Raw genomic sequence first — 17,836 nt, 5'->3', positions numbered from 1 at the left:
GGGGTTTTTCATCATGCACTCCGTTCGGCATTCTGATTGGTTAAACAATCGCCCAGCTCGTTTTCTGACTGTGTCTGCATGTGCATCAATAACCTTGAGGCATAAGTTGTACACAAACAAGGGGACAAATAAGTATTTAGTCAATCACAAATTGTGTGAATTCTACTAAAAGATTAGAGGCCTGCAAACATGGGTGAACCTTAACCATGAGACAGAATGTTGGAAAAAATGTTTGATTAATAAAGAATTTATTTCCAAAATTTGAGTGGCCACCTACAAACAAGCAAGATTTCTGTCTGTCAAAGAGGTCTAACATCTACTGAAGTGTAACAAGCCTCTATTTTAGACACACTCATCAGTAAATATGTAACACATAAAGAGTTATTCAGATAAATGTAGCATAATGAAATATGCTTAACAAACTATCATCTTCACTACAAATCACTACATCCAAATTAAACCTTCATCCTCGGTGTCACTTTTACCAATAAACAATTCCTCCAACTCGGGAGGTGATAGACAATAAGCTGATTCCTCCTTTCGGTTCAAAAATGTCCCTCCCACAACAGAGCATGGTTGAAATTAGCAACGCAGGTCTTGAGCACCTTCTTGCAGTTTAGTGTGAAAAACACATGTGAAGTGAAATACAGTACTGGTAATAATGATTTTAAACTAATAATTAAGTATAATAATGTGTTAATATTTTCAGATAAGTCTCACCTGAGTACAAGTCGCCCCCCCGGCCAAACTATGAAAAAACCCGATTTTTGGTCCCAAAAAAATACGGTACCTGGCACATGGCTTGTCGTGATATTTGGCGATAAAAGCCATCATAGTAAACAATGTTGCAGTGAATTGGCGCAGAAGTGCCATGTCCTGCGATGTTAATGCGATGATTCGAGGACACCCAAATATAGTACATAAATTACACAGTGGTTATATGCTAACTATAATATATATTGATATAATTAATAAAGTTAAAACTTCATAATATCAGAAATTAAACTGGTCTGTGTTTCAGAAAAAGATCGGGACCTCTGTTGTAGATAATTCTATAGAACCATAGTCGTATCAAAAACATTTACCAGTCTGGCCACCTGTAGGTTGGTCACTGTGGTGCCCGTCAAAACTGATCCAGGTCTCGATGCCGCTACAGCTGCTAGCTGCGGATTGGCTTGAGCCGCCTGCGTAGACTGCACCTGGGCCTGCTGAGCACCAGCTGCCTGTTGGCCCTGAGCTGCGGCCGCCGCCACTGCTGCAGCCACTTGCTGTTGCTGTTGCTGCAGCTGTAACTTATGTTTGTGCATCTTTAATAACTCCTGTTGATACAAAGTAGTGTTATTAATCTACAATCTTTTCAATTATTCATGTGTCAGAATAATTTCAAAAGCTCTTTTTTCTTTTGTTAAACAACGAAAAATATGTATTTTCAAAATGCACCCAAAATCCCTAAGTTGGCTAGAAGTTTTAACGTGCGTGTCATAACCCCCCTGCGCCTTATGCGCGAAATAAATTGGAAATGCATACCTGTGCGTAATCATATTTGTGCAAACATTGATCATATTTGTGCAATTATTGATCAGTCCATTGTTACCGCTGACTAAAGATCGACCTATACGGGTTTTTTTAGGGCAGATACAGACACTGATTATTAGTATTAAGACGAGACCGATAACTGATATTTGCTGTAAAAACTTAAAAATTGGCGTAAGAAAGTTTTAATAATGCAAAAAAGAAACAAACAATAGAAGTTATAAATTCAAATACAACTTTGATAGCACTCTGAAACCTTTTAAAGTAAATAAAATAGAGCTTCAACCCACAAGAATCTAAAAGGGAGTCAAATTATGCAGGGGAGTCTGAATTAGGCACAAGACCGGTTTGAGCCTTATAATGCTGTTTGCCATATAGTGCTGAAAATACAGTAGTTAAATGTTTACCTGGGGTTTGTTTACAGCTTTGATCTGAGGTGAAGCAGCCTGTTGCTGAAGCTGTTGTTGCCTGAGCATCTGAAGGTGGGCCGGGGTTAGGGCCTTTCCTTGTGCAAGCTGCATACCTGCTTGGCAGGACACAGCAAATGCATATCAGAAACAGAGTGAGGCAAATGCCCCTGAAACCCGTTATAGTAAATTCGGTTTATTACCTGGTGTGACTTGGGTAACAAGTGAGCGGGTCTGAGCTTGAACTGGGCTAAGAGTCGTTGAAACAACAGTAGATGCGGTGACTGGGGTAACCGCTCTAACACCCTGGCCTGTAGCTATAGCAACCACTTCTGCAGGGGCAGAGGCAGATGTAACTGCTCTCTGTTGTGCATGGACCACCTGTGCCCCTGCAATAGGGCCAGCAGGCTAAAAGAACAGCATGCGGGGCTCGTATTAGGACGTTACATTCCGGGGTGTGACATTTGTGTCATCATCATGACTCACAGATATGGTGCCAGGTATGACTGGGGACGCCAGGCGTTTGTTGGCTTGGAAGGGACTTGGAGGCACTCCAGCAATCGTGTTCACCATCATATTACCCCCAACAGCAGCTGCAAAACAAAACCAAGAGGTTATAAAATTCAATAAAGAAAAAGATGATTTTGAATCTTAAAGTATCCACACACCACCCTGGATGGTTGTACCAGCAGCGGTGTTTTTGATAGCCCCGGCCTGGAAAATGACAAAAGGATCCGTGAAGACAATTACGACCTCGTGCCAATTGTGAAGTAAGATTTTGGCGTTAAGTCTCACCAGAACAGCTGCATTAGGAACTGAAGTAGCTCCAGCTACTGTGGCAGCCTGCGGCACCTGAGCGGCAGCAGGAGTCTGGGCCTGAGTGGGTGTGGTCTGGGCTTGGGCGGCCCCACCCTGCTGCGCCAGCTGCTGAGCCTTCTGTTGCTCTGCCAAGGCCTTGAACACACATAGATAAAAAAAAGGGTATTGATGGTATTTTTGCGTGGCAGCAACAAACACATTCTCTCAAATACAATGTATTTTACACTTTTCTTCATATGCTGCAATTAGAGACAAAGTTAGGTCTTCAAACAAGCTTAATTGGAATATTAACCAGTTAAGCAAGTTGCTGAAAGTGTACTCCTTGATGCAGTCAAAACAATTAAGCTATAATAGTATCAATTATTACAAATTATCTGCATAAAATATTTTACAACTAAAACTGGACATCAATTCAAAACTTTTAATAAAATATAAAAAAAAAAATCACGTTTCAAATCTAGGTTCTAATGGTTAACTCATGATTACAGGATTAACAACGACTGATATATTTCAAATTAAGTAGATTCATTGGTGTAGAAGCAAAAAAAATTCACCAAAGAAGGGTCTGGGTGACCACATGTCTGCTACTCTTAAGTAGCAGAGCGGATAACAATTATAATGCAATAAAAGAACTCCAGAAATACTTTGGTATTTTCTTTAATTATATATTTTCAGCTCAAACAATATTCCCAATTAATTTTCATTTTTTTCCACTGCTAATCCTAAAAATTACCTTTTTCTCTTTCGCAATCCTCTCAGCGCGTTGAGATGCCACTTGAATGGGGGGGAGGGGCTTATCATAGCTTATCCCACTATATATTTAAAAAAAACGTTTTAGACCTTGGTATTGTTGCCGATATTGTCTTGTAATGTGCGACTCTAACAACTGAACCTTTACCTTTCAGCCAAAACAGAAGCATGTTTGGGATTTTTCTGGAATGGATTCATGCCTAACCTGGAGGAGGAAAAAAATGGAAACATATTTTTAAAAATTATAATTCTAACAACATTTCAATGCAAAAATATTCTAAAAATACGTTCTTAATCACACCTCATTTAAGTTGATTTTTTTACTTACAAAGGCTTGATGGGAGGGCTCCTTTTACTTGCTATAATTTTTATGAGCTCAAAACGACTGTTGTAAAGCTGAATTTGAGTGGCGTTGTCATCTTGTGTGTAAATCTGACAGGTTCTTAGAGGTCGAGTGTTCTTGGACTAAGTGGGTCAAGATCAAACAAATTAGAGTTTAGTTAACCCAAATATTTCAGATTTTTTTTTTTAATGTAAAAATGGGGCACCTTGTAGATACTCTTCGTTTTCTTTTTAGGGTTTGCTTCAAACATTAACTGAAAATGTAAGAGATATAAGTTACAAAAGGACAATAAATAAGCAGTTTACCTGTTTTAAAGCTCATCTACCTTGCCCTCTTCTCTGGGAATGATGACGTTCTCGTAGCGGTTACGACACTGCTTGGGAGAGCGGTAGATACGGCTACAAGAATTCACCACATCACTGACCAGATCCCAGTTGGGAGTGTGAGCAGGAGACACAATGGTCAGATTTAAAGGTAGCTCCAGTAGTTGTTTTACAGCCTGTAATGAACCAAAAAGCAATTAGGATACTAGGAAAACATTTTAAATTGTTTTACCAAGGGTAGTTAAATATTACAAACAGAGAAAATGGTAGAGGAGTGATTACCTGAAGAAGAGCCCAGTCCTCACCGATGAGCCAATCTGGGTTGTCCTGGCCTGTCTCCATTGCAGGCTTAATAAGTGAGGGAAGGGGCTTGGCAAATGGCGCCTGCTGCTTGAGAGAAAAGTTCTTTTTCTGGTCTTTCCCTTCTCTGCGAACTTTTAACATGCTGGCCTTTTCGAAAAGCGAGCGCGGCGGAATTACGGTTTCCCCATGGCCCTTTTTCTTCTTCCTAGCCGCTGCTGGAGAAAAATGATGGAAATTGAAAACTTATCGGTAGTTTGATTGGAGGAAGTTTCTTTAATAGTAATTCTTAATCTTCTCCAATTACACACTTTAGTTCAAATAAAAATAATCCAAAATTTCTTAGCGTTATGATATCTAAACCATACATATCTGTTGTATTTCTTTTGTTGGTCAAAATGTGCTCTGCAATTGGTTAGCAACCAACCAACAATCATAGCCCAGATGACTTGTCTGAATATTGTTAACTAAATATGCAGTGGGTAGCATAATTACCGCGATCAGTACCTGAAGGGTCGAGTTTCAGTCTCTTGTGTTCCTTGCGGATGTAGATAGGAGGTAGCTTGGCTTCAGGAATGGGGGTGGTGTCATACATCAAACACATTACAGAATCTATGTAGATATCATTGTCGTCCTGGGGTGGTGTGGGAGGAGTCCAAACCTATAATGTGATCACAACAAAAATTCTAATTGTAAAGCTGAAAAAAGACCCCCACGCACACACGACCACAGGTGTATTATCCTCTTACCGGCATGATTTCTGTATGCCCATCCTCAGCGTTAAATACATACTCCTAATAAAGGCAAGTGATTCGAGAAGTATTTAGTGTTGCAGATAACAGGCTGTGAAAAATGATCATTCAATGAGCAGTCACCATGTTGTATGCATCTTCTCTTGTGTAGGTGAAAAGCTCGTCAGCTCCGTCCATCAACTGCTGTTCCTGCTCCTCATCTTTCAGTTTTTGTAGCTGCTGCAACTCCCAGCCTCTTTTAGAACACTCCAATCGCTCCTAAGCAAAATAACAGGAATGAGACACATTTTCAAGCACAGGCACAGTCGATATTTATCCCAACTTTGACCACCTACACAACTTTAGATGACTAAGCTCAAAAATTTTGCATTCTGTTTGATAAAAACCACAGACACAGATGCTCTACAGTCCCCGCGCACTCTCAAGATAGCTTTAAGTAGCCAAAGTCTGCCTTGCCACAAACAAAGCTGCGTTGCTGAATTACACAAGAGTTGAGAGGGCAACAGAGAGATATAAGCAATTGTGACGTGTATACATTTTTCATTTCATGTATATTCACTTGTCACTTGCTGACATGTGTTTAGATGTAAACAGTGTGAACGGGAGATCCATAACCTCAACTGTAGTTACCTTGAGAGCGATCTCATCATCACTAATATGAAGGTACTCTAGATAGTGCAGAGCATATCTTTCAATTGGCGTGAGCTGTTTGTAAAGATAAAGGGATTAACATTCATGATGAAAACATAAAATTTGCATTTACTAACTGACAAAATACAGTAAATACCTGTTCCACAACAGCATTCAACTCCTCAATCTCAGCAGGCTCTTCTTTTGTAAAGCTCTCTGAATCTTCTGCCAATTCAGACTGTATGCTTATCATCTGTATGTCCTCTATTTTCACACTGTCTACTTCTTCTGGTGACTCCTCCACGTTAATGCTATGAAGAGCTTGGATGTATGGTTGAGCCACTTTTGGAGAGATTGTCTCAGATGCTGATGGCTCCTGATGAAGGACAACAAACTCTTCTACTTTTTCTCCCGAGCCCACCTCCACCTCAAACAAATCCTGGATTGTCCGCTAAAATTAAACCAAACATTTCATTTATCAATAAATAATGTAATGGGTATACATTTTCTAAAAAAACAAAACAAAAACGCGTCAAGTAGTCTCTTAAGTTTAAAATAAATAAAATGAAAGAGGGGTGAGTTTATCGTACTTGTGTGAGAAAAGCCAGAGTATAATCTGTGCCTTGTGCAGCCACCTCCCTGATCAGGTCCTTGGTTCCATTCTTCAAAAGTTTCTCCTCAATTGAGCTCCCACTTTCCAACCTGGGAGCACAAAATGGGAAGATCTTGGTAAGCACCAAACTTTTTTTGCCAGTTAAAAATAATAAAAATGTGTAAAACAAGAATGAGTTGAAATAAAAAATATTACCTGTAAACGTGTATATCTTTAGCACGCCCAATTTTGTCACACCATTCCTGTGTGCGGGCATCCATGCTAGGATTTAGGTCTGTGTCATAAAAAATGAATGCATCTGCATCTAACATTGTTCCAACTGTAGAGCAGCAATGGTTTGTTAGGATGCAGCAGAAGATCTGCCTGTTCCTGTTAAAGGTCCTTATTGTCTCCTGCAAAGAGAACAGCACAATAAAAGGGAAAATCTGAGAAAATTCTATACGCATAGTCAGCAGCAGATATGTTAATAATTATTAATCGAAGTTCATGTGTGCATCATTTTCGGGCCCTGAAGGAACACAATCCGCCAAGGAGGGAATAGTGCACTATAATATATCCCCTTAAGCCAGAACTCAGCACAGTTATTAGAAGGTTCTGGTGTTAGACGGGGAAATAACAGCCCTTCATAATCCACTTCATTGCAATGCAAAATATAAATTTCTTTAACGCCTATTTACTTTGTGTAACAGTTATGTCCCAAAGATATTACTAGAAGTGTCATAAAAAAGGTATTGCCCATCACAACTACCTTATTTTATTTACCTGTCGTTCATCTGGAGGGCAGCTTTCATCCACACACACATAAGTAAGCTGCCTATAATTGAGGAACGCTTCCAAGATATCAAGCATCTTCACCATCTGAGTGAAAATGAGGACACGGCGGTTGTCTGACTTAAGCTTCTGCAGCAAGATGGCCAGTGCTTCTAGTTTGCCTTTTGATGATAAATATAACAAGTAGAATTGTTAGGGGGTTGGAATTCACGTGATTCGTTCCCCCCACATGAGAAAAAAAATTAAAAGTCTTAGGAAGAACTTGAACTTTATTAATTAGTAACATGGACAAGAACAGAACCCAACCTGAGTCCATCTGCATCAGCTGAAGATCTGGCAAGAAGAAGTGATGCCTGGCCACCAGTTGATGCATTTTGCAAGTATGGGGAGCAAATGATTCCCTCAGCTGACAGTGGAGTAACTTATGTTTAATTGAGTAAGGGAGGGGAGGATTGGCTGCATACAACTGAGGTGGTGGTGCAACAGCAGGCGGTACCACACGTATTAACCTATAGGGTGACAAAAGACAGTTTATAAGACTAAAATGTATAAAACAGATGACTGAATGACTGACTATTATAAAACCACGTGGGATTGTCGTATGTGAACACATTCTAAGATTTAAAATAAAAGAAGGACTAAGCGCAATCAATGTAATTGTAAAAACAGATTTCTGAATTTGTAGAACACAATGCAACGTTTAAATGAAATGTAACCAGAAAGCACCTTTTGGAAAAAATGTTGCTAGCTGGCATTAGGTTCTCAACAGAGAGCATAGTAGACTGCAATGCAGAGGTGATCGCCAAACAGCCGCTCTGGACCCTGAGACAACTCTCCCGACCAACCCACATCCAGCCTCCCGCAGTCAGAGCAGAGTGACCAGGCTCTGAGTTAATGGTGCACGTCTGCAACAGGTCTGACCCATATAGTACTCTTCGGCTGCAGCGCCGCTCATTGGCTTCGAACAGAAGGCTCAGACGTTGCTTTGCATGCTGGGTCTTCTCCTCAGAAGACTCCTGAATGTGAAATGCATAAACAAGGCCACAAACTGTTAACGCTCCTAACCTTTGTTTAAGAGCGGTTTATTTTTCTAAGTTGACCGCATAACATACCTGTGAGGATGCATTAGTGACCTTGTTGCCGATTGCTGTGGTATTTGTCGTCACACCTAGTCCAAATATATTGAATTAGATGAAGTTTGTGTTTTGGGGGGGTTGCATGCAACTTGTAATTATAAAACACTGCTTCAAGAAGAGATGTATGGTATGAAATGGTAATGGATGAGTCACCTTGCTGGACAGCTGGCAGAGTTGAATGAGGTGAAGCCGAAGCATTGGAGTTAGGGATAGCTTGTGCCATCGTTTGCATGACCATAGAACCCTGGGGCCTGATGATTTGTTGCCCGGGAGCTGACACAATTTGCAGAATGTTCCCTAAAATAATGATGTGTAAAGGATTACAATTTGTGCCGATTTCATCAATCATCTATTAAAAAACAAAACAAAAAAACAACTGCTATTGGTATTAGGGAGGGATAAAAGACACAAAACATGTTAAGGCTGACAAATGATCTGTTTAGTTAACAGTTAAGAGCAAATTGCTAAATATGATTTAACTATTTGCTTAAGTGTTAGACTGTGAGCACAGTAATGCATTTTAGTCAAAAAATTTGAAAAAAAAATAAAATAATAACAGGCTGGCACAAATTCCAAGCTTGTCTGTTACACGAGTAATGAATGTACCTTGGAGTTGCAAGGGCTGTCCAGTGGTGAGCTGGCGTAGTTGACTAGGAGACAAGGTAAACTTGTTGCCCTGAAATTGCAGAGTGACTGGGGTCTCTTGCTGGGATATACGATTTTGATTGCCAGCTATGTTGGCCAGTTGGGCGATTTTTACTGCATCCCCCGCTTTAATGAAAATAAAGAATACAGAAAGAAACTATGTAGGTTGATCAGAACAAAAAATGCAGCAGCATAATAACAACCATTTATAAAAGTTGTTCACCAGTAGCCCAGACTCATTAAACCACTGAAGTAAATAAAATACATTAAAATGTATGTTGTTCAAATATTTTTCTTTAAGTTATTTTTTTACATAAAAAGCAAGCCGCACCATTTTCATACTACATTACAGGGAGTGCAGAATTATTAGGCAAGTTGTATTTTTGAGGATTAATTTTATTATTGAACAACAACCATGTTCTTAATGAACCCAAAAGTCTCATTAATATCAAAGCTGAATATTTTGGAAGTTGGAGTGGGGCTTTTTTAGTTTTAGCTATTTTAGGAGGATATCTGTGTGTGCAGGTGACTATTACTGTGCATAATTATTAGGCAACTTAACAAAAAACAAATGTATACTCATTTCAATTATTTATTTTCATCAGGGAAACCAATATAACAGCTCAACATTCACAAATATACGTTTCTGACATTCAAAAACAAAACAAAAACAAATCAGTGACCAATATAGCCACCTTTCTTTGCAAGGACACTCAAAAGCCTGCCATCCATGGATTCTGTCAGTGCTTTGATCTGTTCACGATCAACATTGCGTGCAGCAGCAACCACAGCTTCCCAGACACTGTTCAGAGAGGTGTACTGCTTTCCCTCCTTGTAAATCTCACATTTGATGAGGGACCACAGGTTCTCTATGGGGTTCAGATCAGGTGAACAAGGAGGCCATGTCATTAGTTTTTCTTCTTTTAGACCCTTTCTTGCCAGCCACGCTGTGGAGTACTTGGATGCGTGTGATGGAGCGTTGTCCTGCATGAAAATCATGTTTTTCTTGAAGGATGCGGACTTCTTCCTGTACCACTGCTTGAAGAAGGTGTCTTCCAGAAACTGGCAGTAGGACTGGGAGTTGAGCTTGAGTCCATCCTCAACCCGAAAAGGCCCCACAAGCTCATCTTTGATGATACCAGCCCATACCAGTACCCCACCTCCACCTTGCTGGCGTCTGAGGCGGACTGGAGCTCTCTGCCCTTTACCGATCCAGCCACGGGCCCATCCATCTGGCCCATCAAGACTCACTCTCATTTCATCAGTACATAAAACCTTAGAAAAATCCGTCTTGAGATTTTTCTTGGCCCAGTCTTGACGTTTCAGCTTGTGTGTCTTGTTCAGTGGTGGTCGTTTTTCAGCCTTTCTTACCTTGGCCATGTCTCTGAGTATTGCACACCTTGTGCTTTTGGGCACTCCAATGATGTTGCAGCTCTGAAATATGGCAAAACTGGTGGCAAGTGGCATCTTGGCAGCTGTACGCTTGACTTTTCTCAGTTCACGGGCATTTATTTTGCGCCTTGGTTTTTCTACACGCTTCTTGCGACCCTGTTGACTATTTTGAATGTAACGCTTGATTGTTCGATGATCACGCTTCAGAAGCTTGGCAATTTTAAGAGGTCTGCATCCCTCTGCAAGATATCTCACTATTTTTGACTTTTCAGAGCCTGTCAAGTCCCTCTTCTGACCCATTTTGCCAAAGGAAAGGAAGTTGCCTAATAATTATGCACACCTGATATAGGGTGTTGATGTCATTAGACCACACCCCTTCTTATTACAGAGATGCACATCACCTGATATGCTTAATTGGTAGTAGGCTTTCGAGCCTATACAGCTTGGAGTAAGACAACATGCATAAAGAGGATGATGTGGTCAAAATACTCATTTGCCTAATAATTCTGCACTCCCTGTAAGATAAGGATTTATCCAAAAAAATATCATATTGCTAATAAAAGTGGAGTATCTGTATAAAAATAGATGGCGCAGTGGACAACAAAACATCATATCCAAATGTGAAACATTAGCAAAAAAAAAAATCATTGAGAAAAAAATTACATATTCAAAGACTATTAATAAACTATGAGGTAAGATAATCAAACAGGAGGTTGAAACAAGATGTTTATATGTGGACTAGATTTGAAATCTGATGATGTAGTCATTTTTTTTTACCTTGAGTTCCAGTTATAGGTGCAGTGGAAACAGGGGATTTCCCCCTTGTCTGGGCTGAGTTGGACATGGAAATAGGGTTACCAGTAGCAGAAGCACTTGTTTGAGGATTTTGCCCAACTGAACTTGTAATTGCAACTAGTCGTCCTTCTGGCTTTGTCCCATACTGGACTGGCTGAAATAATCTTATTGGGGAAGAATGGAAAAAAAATCAAGATGTGACTAATGTTGTTTTAATGCTCACATTAACGGAAAAAAAAGATGACGTATGCTTTCAAACCTCATTGGTTTTATTGGGTAGGGCTTGGGTGGTGGTGGTGGTTCAGGGCCATTGTAAATCTCTTCTATAAGCTTCTGAGTGACCTTTATTTTGGGTATAAGTTCCTCAGTTTCATAACGAGTTAGATGATTCTCATTATTGATCAAATCAAACAAAGACAGGTTTGTATCCTAAAAAAAAAGAGGAAAACATGAATAAGTATTGATTTCAAGCGAAAAAAATGTTCAAACAAAACGGCCTAAATAATATAAACTACTGCAGTGATTAAAATATCCCTTTCCAAAGACATGAATATATCTTTGATTTACCATATAAACAAAAAAGAAAATATTTTATTATATTCTAAATACAAATAAAAGTGCATACTTTGCAGCTGTCATTCTGCATTGCTTCTAGTATCAGTGATGGGCTATTATATAGCAGAGGAGCGCAGAAATAGGAACTGGTCGTCTCTCGAGGTACAACCAAGTCTGGGTGGTTACAGACACTCTGCAACTGCATTAAGACCTTTAGCACACTGACAAAATGGCCAGTCTTTAGCGCCTCCTGGGTTCTATAAAAAACAACAACAAAAAAAAAAAAACACTTTCATTTAACAACACTTTATTATGTATTCACGAGCCACCTAAACTCTATATTTCAGTTGACATTGTTTAAATTAAAAACTATTATTGGTCTGCACAGAAGGGAATAGAAATTATATATTTTTTAAAAAACATACAAAATGTCATTTAGGTGCAATTTTTTATGATATAGCAGCAAAAACAAAACATCTCACCCAGGTTGAGTAAGGATATCTTCATAAAGGCTCTTCTGTCTCCTGGAAAGGCAGCACTTCAAGATGTGCTCATACTTTTTTGGCAACTGCTTTTCCACTTCCCTTTTAGAGCGCCTTAGAATGAAAGGTTGAATCATCTAAAGGTAAGATGAGGTGCATTTTGCGTTATCCACATTTGCAGACATATTAAATTATTCCAACATGGTATGCAGAACGGATTTTTTTTTATATACTGACCCTGTGCAGGCGAATGACAAGTTTGTGACAGTAGTCCTGATTCTGGTCCGTTCCTGCCTTAACAGGAAAGTCGGAGTAAGGCCTAGTGATTCCTGGCATGAGGAAGTGGATCATCGTCCAGAGCTCTTTCAGAGTATTCTGTAGTGGGGTATTGATGAGAAGTATCCGCTGCACACTGTAAATGTAATTATGAAGTTTAAGTGAAAAATGAAAAATATTTATTTCGCCAATACATTTACATCATCACAACACAATGTAGATTCACCTCTGAAGGGCAAAAATGGATTCCCAGTGTTTTTCAGTCATATTCTTAATAAGCTGCACCTCATCCAGAATCAAGTGACTCCACTTTTGCCTCAAAAAATGGCTACGATCCTTCATCATGAGTTTGTAAGATGTAATACATACATTGAAGCTGTTAGGTTCTCGCCATCTCTGTAAAAAGATTAGAACAAATGATACCACAGTACTTTATCGAGTGACCAGAAAAAAGTTAATAAATGCACAAAAACCCCAACATACTTTTCTCTGGGTTTTACGCTCCCTCTCAGTACCCAAATACAAGAGGATTTTAAGACCAGGGCACCAACGTTTGAACTCCAGTTCCCAATTGAGCAATTTACATGTTCTAACCACTATGAGGTGGGGTCCCCAAACACCTGTTGGGTAAAGAAATACATACATTTTAGCATACCCACTGCTTTTTTGTCAACCTGAAAATATCATCAATGGAAACATACCCTCTTGACCAGCTAAGTGAGCCATGTAACCAATTGTTTGGACAGTTTTGCCAAGGCCTGTCTCATCAGCGAGGATTCCATTGAGGTGCTGCGTATATAGGTTTATCAACCAGTCAACACCAATTTGCTGGTATTCTCGAAGCGAGCCATGCAGTAAAAAGGGTGCGGAGCTGTAAGTCTAGTAAAAAAATAAAATTAAAAAAAAAAAAAAAGATTACAAAACAAAATACAGAATTGCTTAGCTCACACATCATCGGGTCTTACAGAGGACGTGGTCTTGAAGGTACCCTTTGGCAGGAGGAGCTCGGTTGCAGCGGCCACTTCAGATATGTCTTTGATAGGTTTCCCATCTGAATTGAGTGAAGAGGTCTTGTCAGGACTACGAAACTGGTCCACATTAAGTAAAGAATCAATGAGCACTGCCTCATGTGGTCTGCTGACAGGACACGTGATTGCTGGGGGGAGAGTGAGAGATGGAACATTCTTATTTAGAAGGGAAAAAATTCAAACTTGTATTTGGTTCTCCTAGCTACAGATAAAATGACAGTAAAACTTGTATCAAATAAACGGCTCTAACGCACACGACCATTTCTATTATTTATCCACAACACAAATATGCTAAGTAAAAATATAACAATTTGAAAAGGTTACCGATATTTCCGTTTGTACTTTAGAACGGTGAACGACAATGTCTGCCCCAATAGGACAGAAATAAACCGCAAAACAGAAGAAAACATTAATCCACCTCATACAGAATCATATCTAATGAGGCATGGCTAATTTTAATGTGATGGAACATGTGTCATAGGGGAATGTTTACGAGTGCATTTTTTCAACCTTATGATATAGGATATACTGTATGATGTTACTTTGGCCTTAAGACCAAAATGGGGTGAAGATCAAAATACTGGCAACAGTCTCTCTTGCGTCACCATAAGCAAACTGGCAGTTTTCTTGTAAGCCGAGGGAGACCACCTCAAAAAGGGGGATTTGGTCAACTTATGTGGGTCGCACCAGAAATTGTTCATTTTCAGATCTCCAAAGTGGACCAAACTGTTTAGGTCTGAATGAATTGAGTAGAAGATAATTGTTAAGCATCCTGGTACCTTCGATCTCGTCATCATCCTGATTACTTTGAGGACTCAGATGAGGCCACTCAAAGCCATCAGCATAGGCAGCGGCATATTGCTTTCTCAAAGCCTCCAAAGGCAACTCAGCTAAAGTCAGAGGAAAAAATAGCAAATGATTATTATACTTTCTTAAGTTTAATAATTGAATTATTATGCTTTGAAGTCAAATTAATTCAACAAAAGTGCGTAAAAAAATGCTCATGAGTTTTTGTTCCACCTGATCAATTAGTTTCATTTCAATATATCAGTGCTGGTTAGGGAAATATAATTTTGCGCGATTCTTAAAAGAAACAAGAGTTATACCGTCTTTGGCAAGCTCAACCAACTCTGTTTTATAATCTGCTTCTACTTCCATAGATTCTTGTTCCTCTATCGTGCTCTCTTCATCTAAAAAAAGAAAACATATTCAGACAAGTTTTAAATTTTTCATTTTACTCTTCAAACCACAATCTTACCAGTGCAATATTTATTTTTTTAAACTCGATCGTTCATAACATACCATCTGCGATGCTCAATGGAGAAATTGATTTTCGTTTCCTATGTACACTGTGAAGATCCTGAAGAAAAAAAAAACAATTTCTAAAATCCTATTTTGTACTGACATGTGTGTTTTGAGACTGAAGAAATACCTTTTTATCAGCCGTCTCTCCAGCAGAATGACCTGGTAAAAGAATAATTTGTATATTTATTGTGCTACTCTGTTATATAAAAATGAAATGTCCTCTAAAATACCTTTGATTGCTGCCTTCTGTAAACTCAACGCTTTAAACCTCTTATCATTAATTTCCAAGTGAAGTTTAATTTCCACAACCTGCCAAAAATGAATCATTTTTCAATTGATTCCTACCCACATTTGGTACCAACATGTGTTTTAAATGGTAGTCATCAACATCACAATTTCAAGAAGCATACCTGTTCAATGTTAGTCCAAAAGAACCCCACCTCCCTGGCAATTGTACTGGCAATATGACGTAGATGAAGTTCCCTTTCTTTCTTTGATCTCTCTTCACTTTTCCTCTGCTCTTGATGGTAACGTGCACATGTGCGTGCCAGCTGAAACAAGATTGCAAGTCATTTGATTTAATGAATCAAATTCTGAAAGGTAGAGCTTTAAACATTTTAATCATCTCATTCCTTTTACCTTCTTTGCCGTAGCCTCTTTCCATCTTCTCTCCTGCGCAAAGTCGGCTGCCATCCACTGCATCTCTTCAAGGAGGTAGTCCCAGTGGGACTTTGGACGAGAGGCCTCCACAACTTTGGGAAGCCTCCTGGCTGACCACTGTCCCTCCTTTCTTAGCTCAGAAATGCGTAGGTGCACTTCACTCTCCTAAAGACATATGCGGAAAAAAAAAAGAAAAATAATCCGGATTCATGCCCAGCAATTAGTAGGAGGAAAGTGCTTATGTATGTATTTCTCGACCTATGCTTTTTTCTCTTTTTTTTAAAAAAAAAAAAAATGAACAATAGTATGAGTTTGTGCATTTCTGTCTAGTATTCCCACTTTTATTAACTGGATGAAAGTTTTTTGTACCAATGGGGGCATGAAATATTACACACTGTCCCTTCAATGACAGTGCTCAAACATTAATAAACAAGAAAATAAAATTTAAAAAAAAAGACTTCCTGATTATTTCTTAACTTACCAATTTAGCTTGCTCAACTTGTTTATCTTGAGAACTCTCCTGCGATGATGATGACTGCATGGTCGCACTTTGACCAAAGCCGCTCATCTTTATTGCAGACATACCATTGCTTCCAGTCAGTTTTGACTGGGTGCTTGGGTTTGTGTTGGCAGCAAGAGAGCACGAAGGACTTGGTGGTTGAGTGGTGAAAACACAGTTAGAAGTAGGCATAGAAGTAGATGAGATTAAAGAGAGTGTAGCCGAGTTGGTCATTATCCTCTGACCAGGTTGAGTTGACTCTGCACCAGGACGGCCAAGTGTAACCGTCTACAGGCAAGGAAACAGATCATAAGATTGTATCACCATTTTTGTGCAACGTGAATGCAAACTTTATACGTTTGTCTGCAGGCAGACTGACCGCTTGACCAGATTGTAGCATAGGCTGATTTTGTTGCTGCTGGGGGGGTAACTGGATATGAAGACCTGACTGCATCTGCTGTTGAAGCTGGGCCTGGAGTTGTGTGTGAGGATTTACAGATGCTGTGACTGGGCCCCCTGCCTGTACTTTGACCTGCGCTTGAAGCTGACCACTAGGTTGGACTGTACTCTCTACAATCTGAGCCTGTTGGGGCAGTGTCACTGGCAGGCCAGTCATTGGGAGGGCACCTTGTGACATCCTTCCTGGTAGCTGAGGTGGTGGCGTATGTAAGCTAGCAGCATTCTGCACAGGAGGGCCTTTAGATGGGTCGTACTGTTGTTGATTCTGCTTCTGTCCTGCTATTTGGACCGCTTGTGGTGTAGGCGGCATCCCGCCTGAGGACATAAAAAAATTTATAGGACAAAAAAGGAGGTAATTTCAACACATACAAACACTTGTATTTAATTACTGTGCCCTACAATTATCTTGTTAAAATATAAAGGCTTTCAATTGAATACCAGGTGTTTGGTAGTTTTCCCTGAATATATAAAACAAATAAAATGTAAATAGTTGTAATTCGAGCTCCATAAAATAGTGCCAAATGATGTACAGTAAACAGTTTTGGCTGAAAATTAGTATACTAGTTCCTGAAGTGAATAGCGTAAACTAATGCGGAAAAATGATTACAGAAGAAATGAAATTAATATGGTCTTCTACATGTCTTTGAAACAAAACATTAGGCTAATGCAAAATTAAAAATTGCATTTCATGTAAAATGTAAAAAAAAAAACTAGGTTTTTAAAGATTAAAGATGTTAAAAAAAGGAACATGGGGAAAACACAAACAAAAAGACAGTGAAAGGAAAATGAAAATGAAAGAACACAAAGCAGACACAAAGACTGCATGTTTCACATGCATTAAAGCGATGTAATTTAGCAGTATTCTATGCATTTGAATGTCCCACATAGCAGCAAAGCACAGAGGTGAACGTAAAGACAAACGCGGGGTCTTGCAGACAGCAGGACTGAGCAGAGCTGTGCAATTTAAAGCAGCGCCTGCCTTACCTCCCTGCACGTATCACCACCAACACCTGGCCCTGACTCACCCACACCACCACAATCGCAAAAACCTGTGCGGTGAACACAACTCCTCCATTTGATTCCCCTCCTACTTAGACTGAGGGAAATAAGCCAAGTCAGAACAAAACGTCATGGGAAAACATGAAAGGAAATCAATTCATGGTAACATAAAGACACATAAAAGACATTTAAGAATGATGACGAAACCTGTTCGTTGATGCGTGGACAACCGGAGAATGAAAGACTTGCACGAAAATGGTGAACCAAAAGACAGTGCGGCAACAAATGGAGTCATTCAATGAGAATACCCAGACATTCCCACAGGGTTCTCACTTTCTTTGATCTAACTGAACTTTCAGACACA

The 17,836-nt window shown here is 39.5% G+C and overlaps 1 protein-coding gene and 1 non-coding gene across 9 annotated transcripts in view; both read right to left on the bottom strand.

The window, feature by feature from the left end:
* Positions 1-17,836, bottom strand: part of ep400 (E1A binding protein p400) — a 30,590-nt gene that overhangs the window by 7,506 nt on the left and 5,248 nt on the right. For 6 of the 8 annotated variants that reach the window (XM_088335466.1, XM_088335470.1, XM_088335468.1 and 3 more), the window contains 43 exons: positions 16,394-16,788; positions 15,997-16,302; positions 15,495-15,680; positions 15,266-15,406; positions 15,086-15,164; positions 14,983-15,014; positions 14,853-14,910; positions 14,657-14,740; positions 14,330-14,440; positions 13,488-13,678; positions 13,224-13,401; positions 13,006-13,142; positions 12,749-12,918; positions 12,484-12,658; positions 12,247-12,383; positions 11,835-12,021; positions 11,469-11,638; positions 11,192-11,373; positions 8,984-9,148; positions 8,531-8,674; positions 8,354-8,409; positions 7,968-8,257; positions 7,548-7,750; positions 7,233-7,402; positions 6,666-6,862; positions 6,448-6,559; positions 6,015-6,308; positions 5,858-5,932; positions 5,351-5,485; positions 5,225-5,269; positions 4,983-5,136; positions 4,458-4,693; positions 4,178-4,351; positions 4,058-4,105; positions 3,838-3,974; positions 3,658-3,714; positions 3,493-3,571; positions 2,736-2,894; positions 2,609-2,654; positions 2,427-2,533; positions 2,144-2,348; positions 1,941-2,059; positions 1,086-1,319 (listed from right to left, as the gene is read on the bottom strand). In XM_088335466.1, coding sequence (XP_088191592.1) covers positions 1,086-1,319; positions 1,941-2,059; positions 2,144-2,348; positions 2,427-2,533; positions 2,609-2,654; positions 2,736-2,894; positions 3,493-3,571; positions 3,658-3,714; positions 3,838-3,974; positions 4,058-4,105; positions 4,178-4,351; positions 4,458-4,693; positions 4,983-5,136; positions 5,225-5,269; positions 5,351-5,485; positions 5,858-5,932; positions 6,015-6,308; positions 6,448-6,559; positions 6,666-6,862; positions 7,233-7,402; positions 7,548-7,750; positions 7,968-8,257; positions 8,354-8,409; positions 8,531-8,674; positions 8,984-9,148; positions 11,192-11,373; positions 11,469-11,638; positions 11,835-12,021; positions 12,247-12,383; positions 12,484-12,658; positions 12,749-12,918; positions 13,006-13,142; positions 13,224-13,401; positions 13,488-13,678; positions 14,330-14,440; positions 14,657-14,740; positions 14,853-14,910; positions 14,983-15,014; positions 15,086-15,164; positions 15,266-15,406; positions 15,495-15,680; positions 15,997-16,302; positions 16,394-16,788 — 6,560 coding nt within the window. The remainder of the gene's footprint in view (positions 1-1,085; positions 1,320-1,940; positions 2,060-2,143; positions 2,349-2,426; positions 2,534-2,608; positions 2,655-2,735; positions 2,895-3,492; positions 3,572-3,657; positions 3,715-3,837; positions 3,975-4,057; positions 4,106-4,177; positions 4,352-4,457; positions 4,694-4,982; positions 5,137-5,224; positions 5,270-5,350; positions 5,486-5,857; positions 5,933-6,014; positions 6,309-6,447; positions 6,560-6,665; positions 6,863-7,232; positions 7,403-7,547; positions 7,751-7,967; positions 8,258-8,353; positions 8,410-8,530; positions 8,675-8,983; positions 9,149-11,191; positions 11,374-11,468; positions 11,639-11,834; positions 12,022-12,246; positions 12,384-12,483; positions 12,659-12,748; positions 12,919-13,005; positions 13,143-13,223; positions 13,402-13,487; positions 13,679-14,329; positions 14,441-14,656; positions 14,741-14,852; positions 14,911-14,982; positions 15,015-15,085; positions 15,165-15,265; positions 15,407-15,494; positions 15,681-15,996; positions 16,303-16,393; positions 16,789-17,836) is intronic. The other 2 variants (XM_088335467.1, XM_088335469.1) reach the window with 2 other exon arrangements.
* On the bottom strand, positions 6,956-7,083 carry LOC148365068 (small nucleolar RNA SNORA49). Its single transcript, XR_015850603.1, has one exon. It is a non-coding gene; the product is annotated as a small nucleolar RNA SNORA49 (small nucleolar RNA).

This window comes from Urocampus carinirostris, chromosome 5 (genome assembly GCF_059441175.1).
Source record: "Urocampus carinirostris isolate Australia breed hairy pipefish chromosome 5, RoL_Ucar_1.0, whole genome shotgun sequence".
Taxonomy (NCBI): domain Eukaryota; kingdom Metazoa; phylum Chordata; class Actinopteri; order Syngnathiformes; family Syngnathidae; genus Urocampus; species Urocampus carinirostris.
Note: the sequence above shows the minus strand (reverse complement) of the source record. Positions and strands in the feature narration are given on the sequence as shown.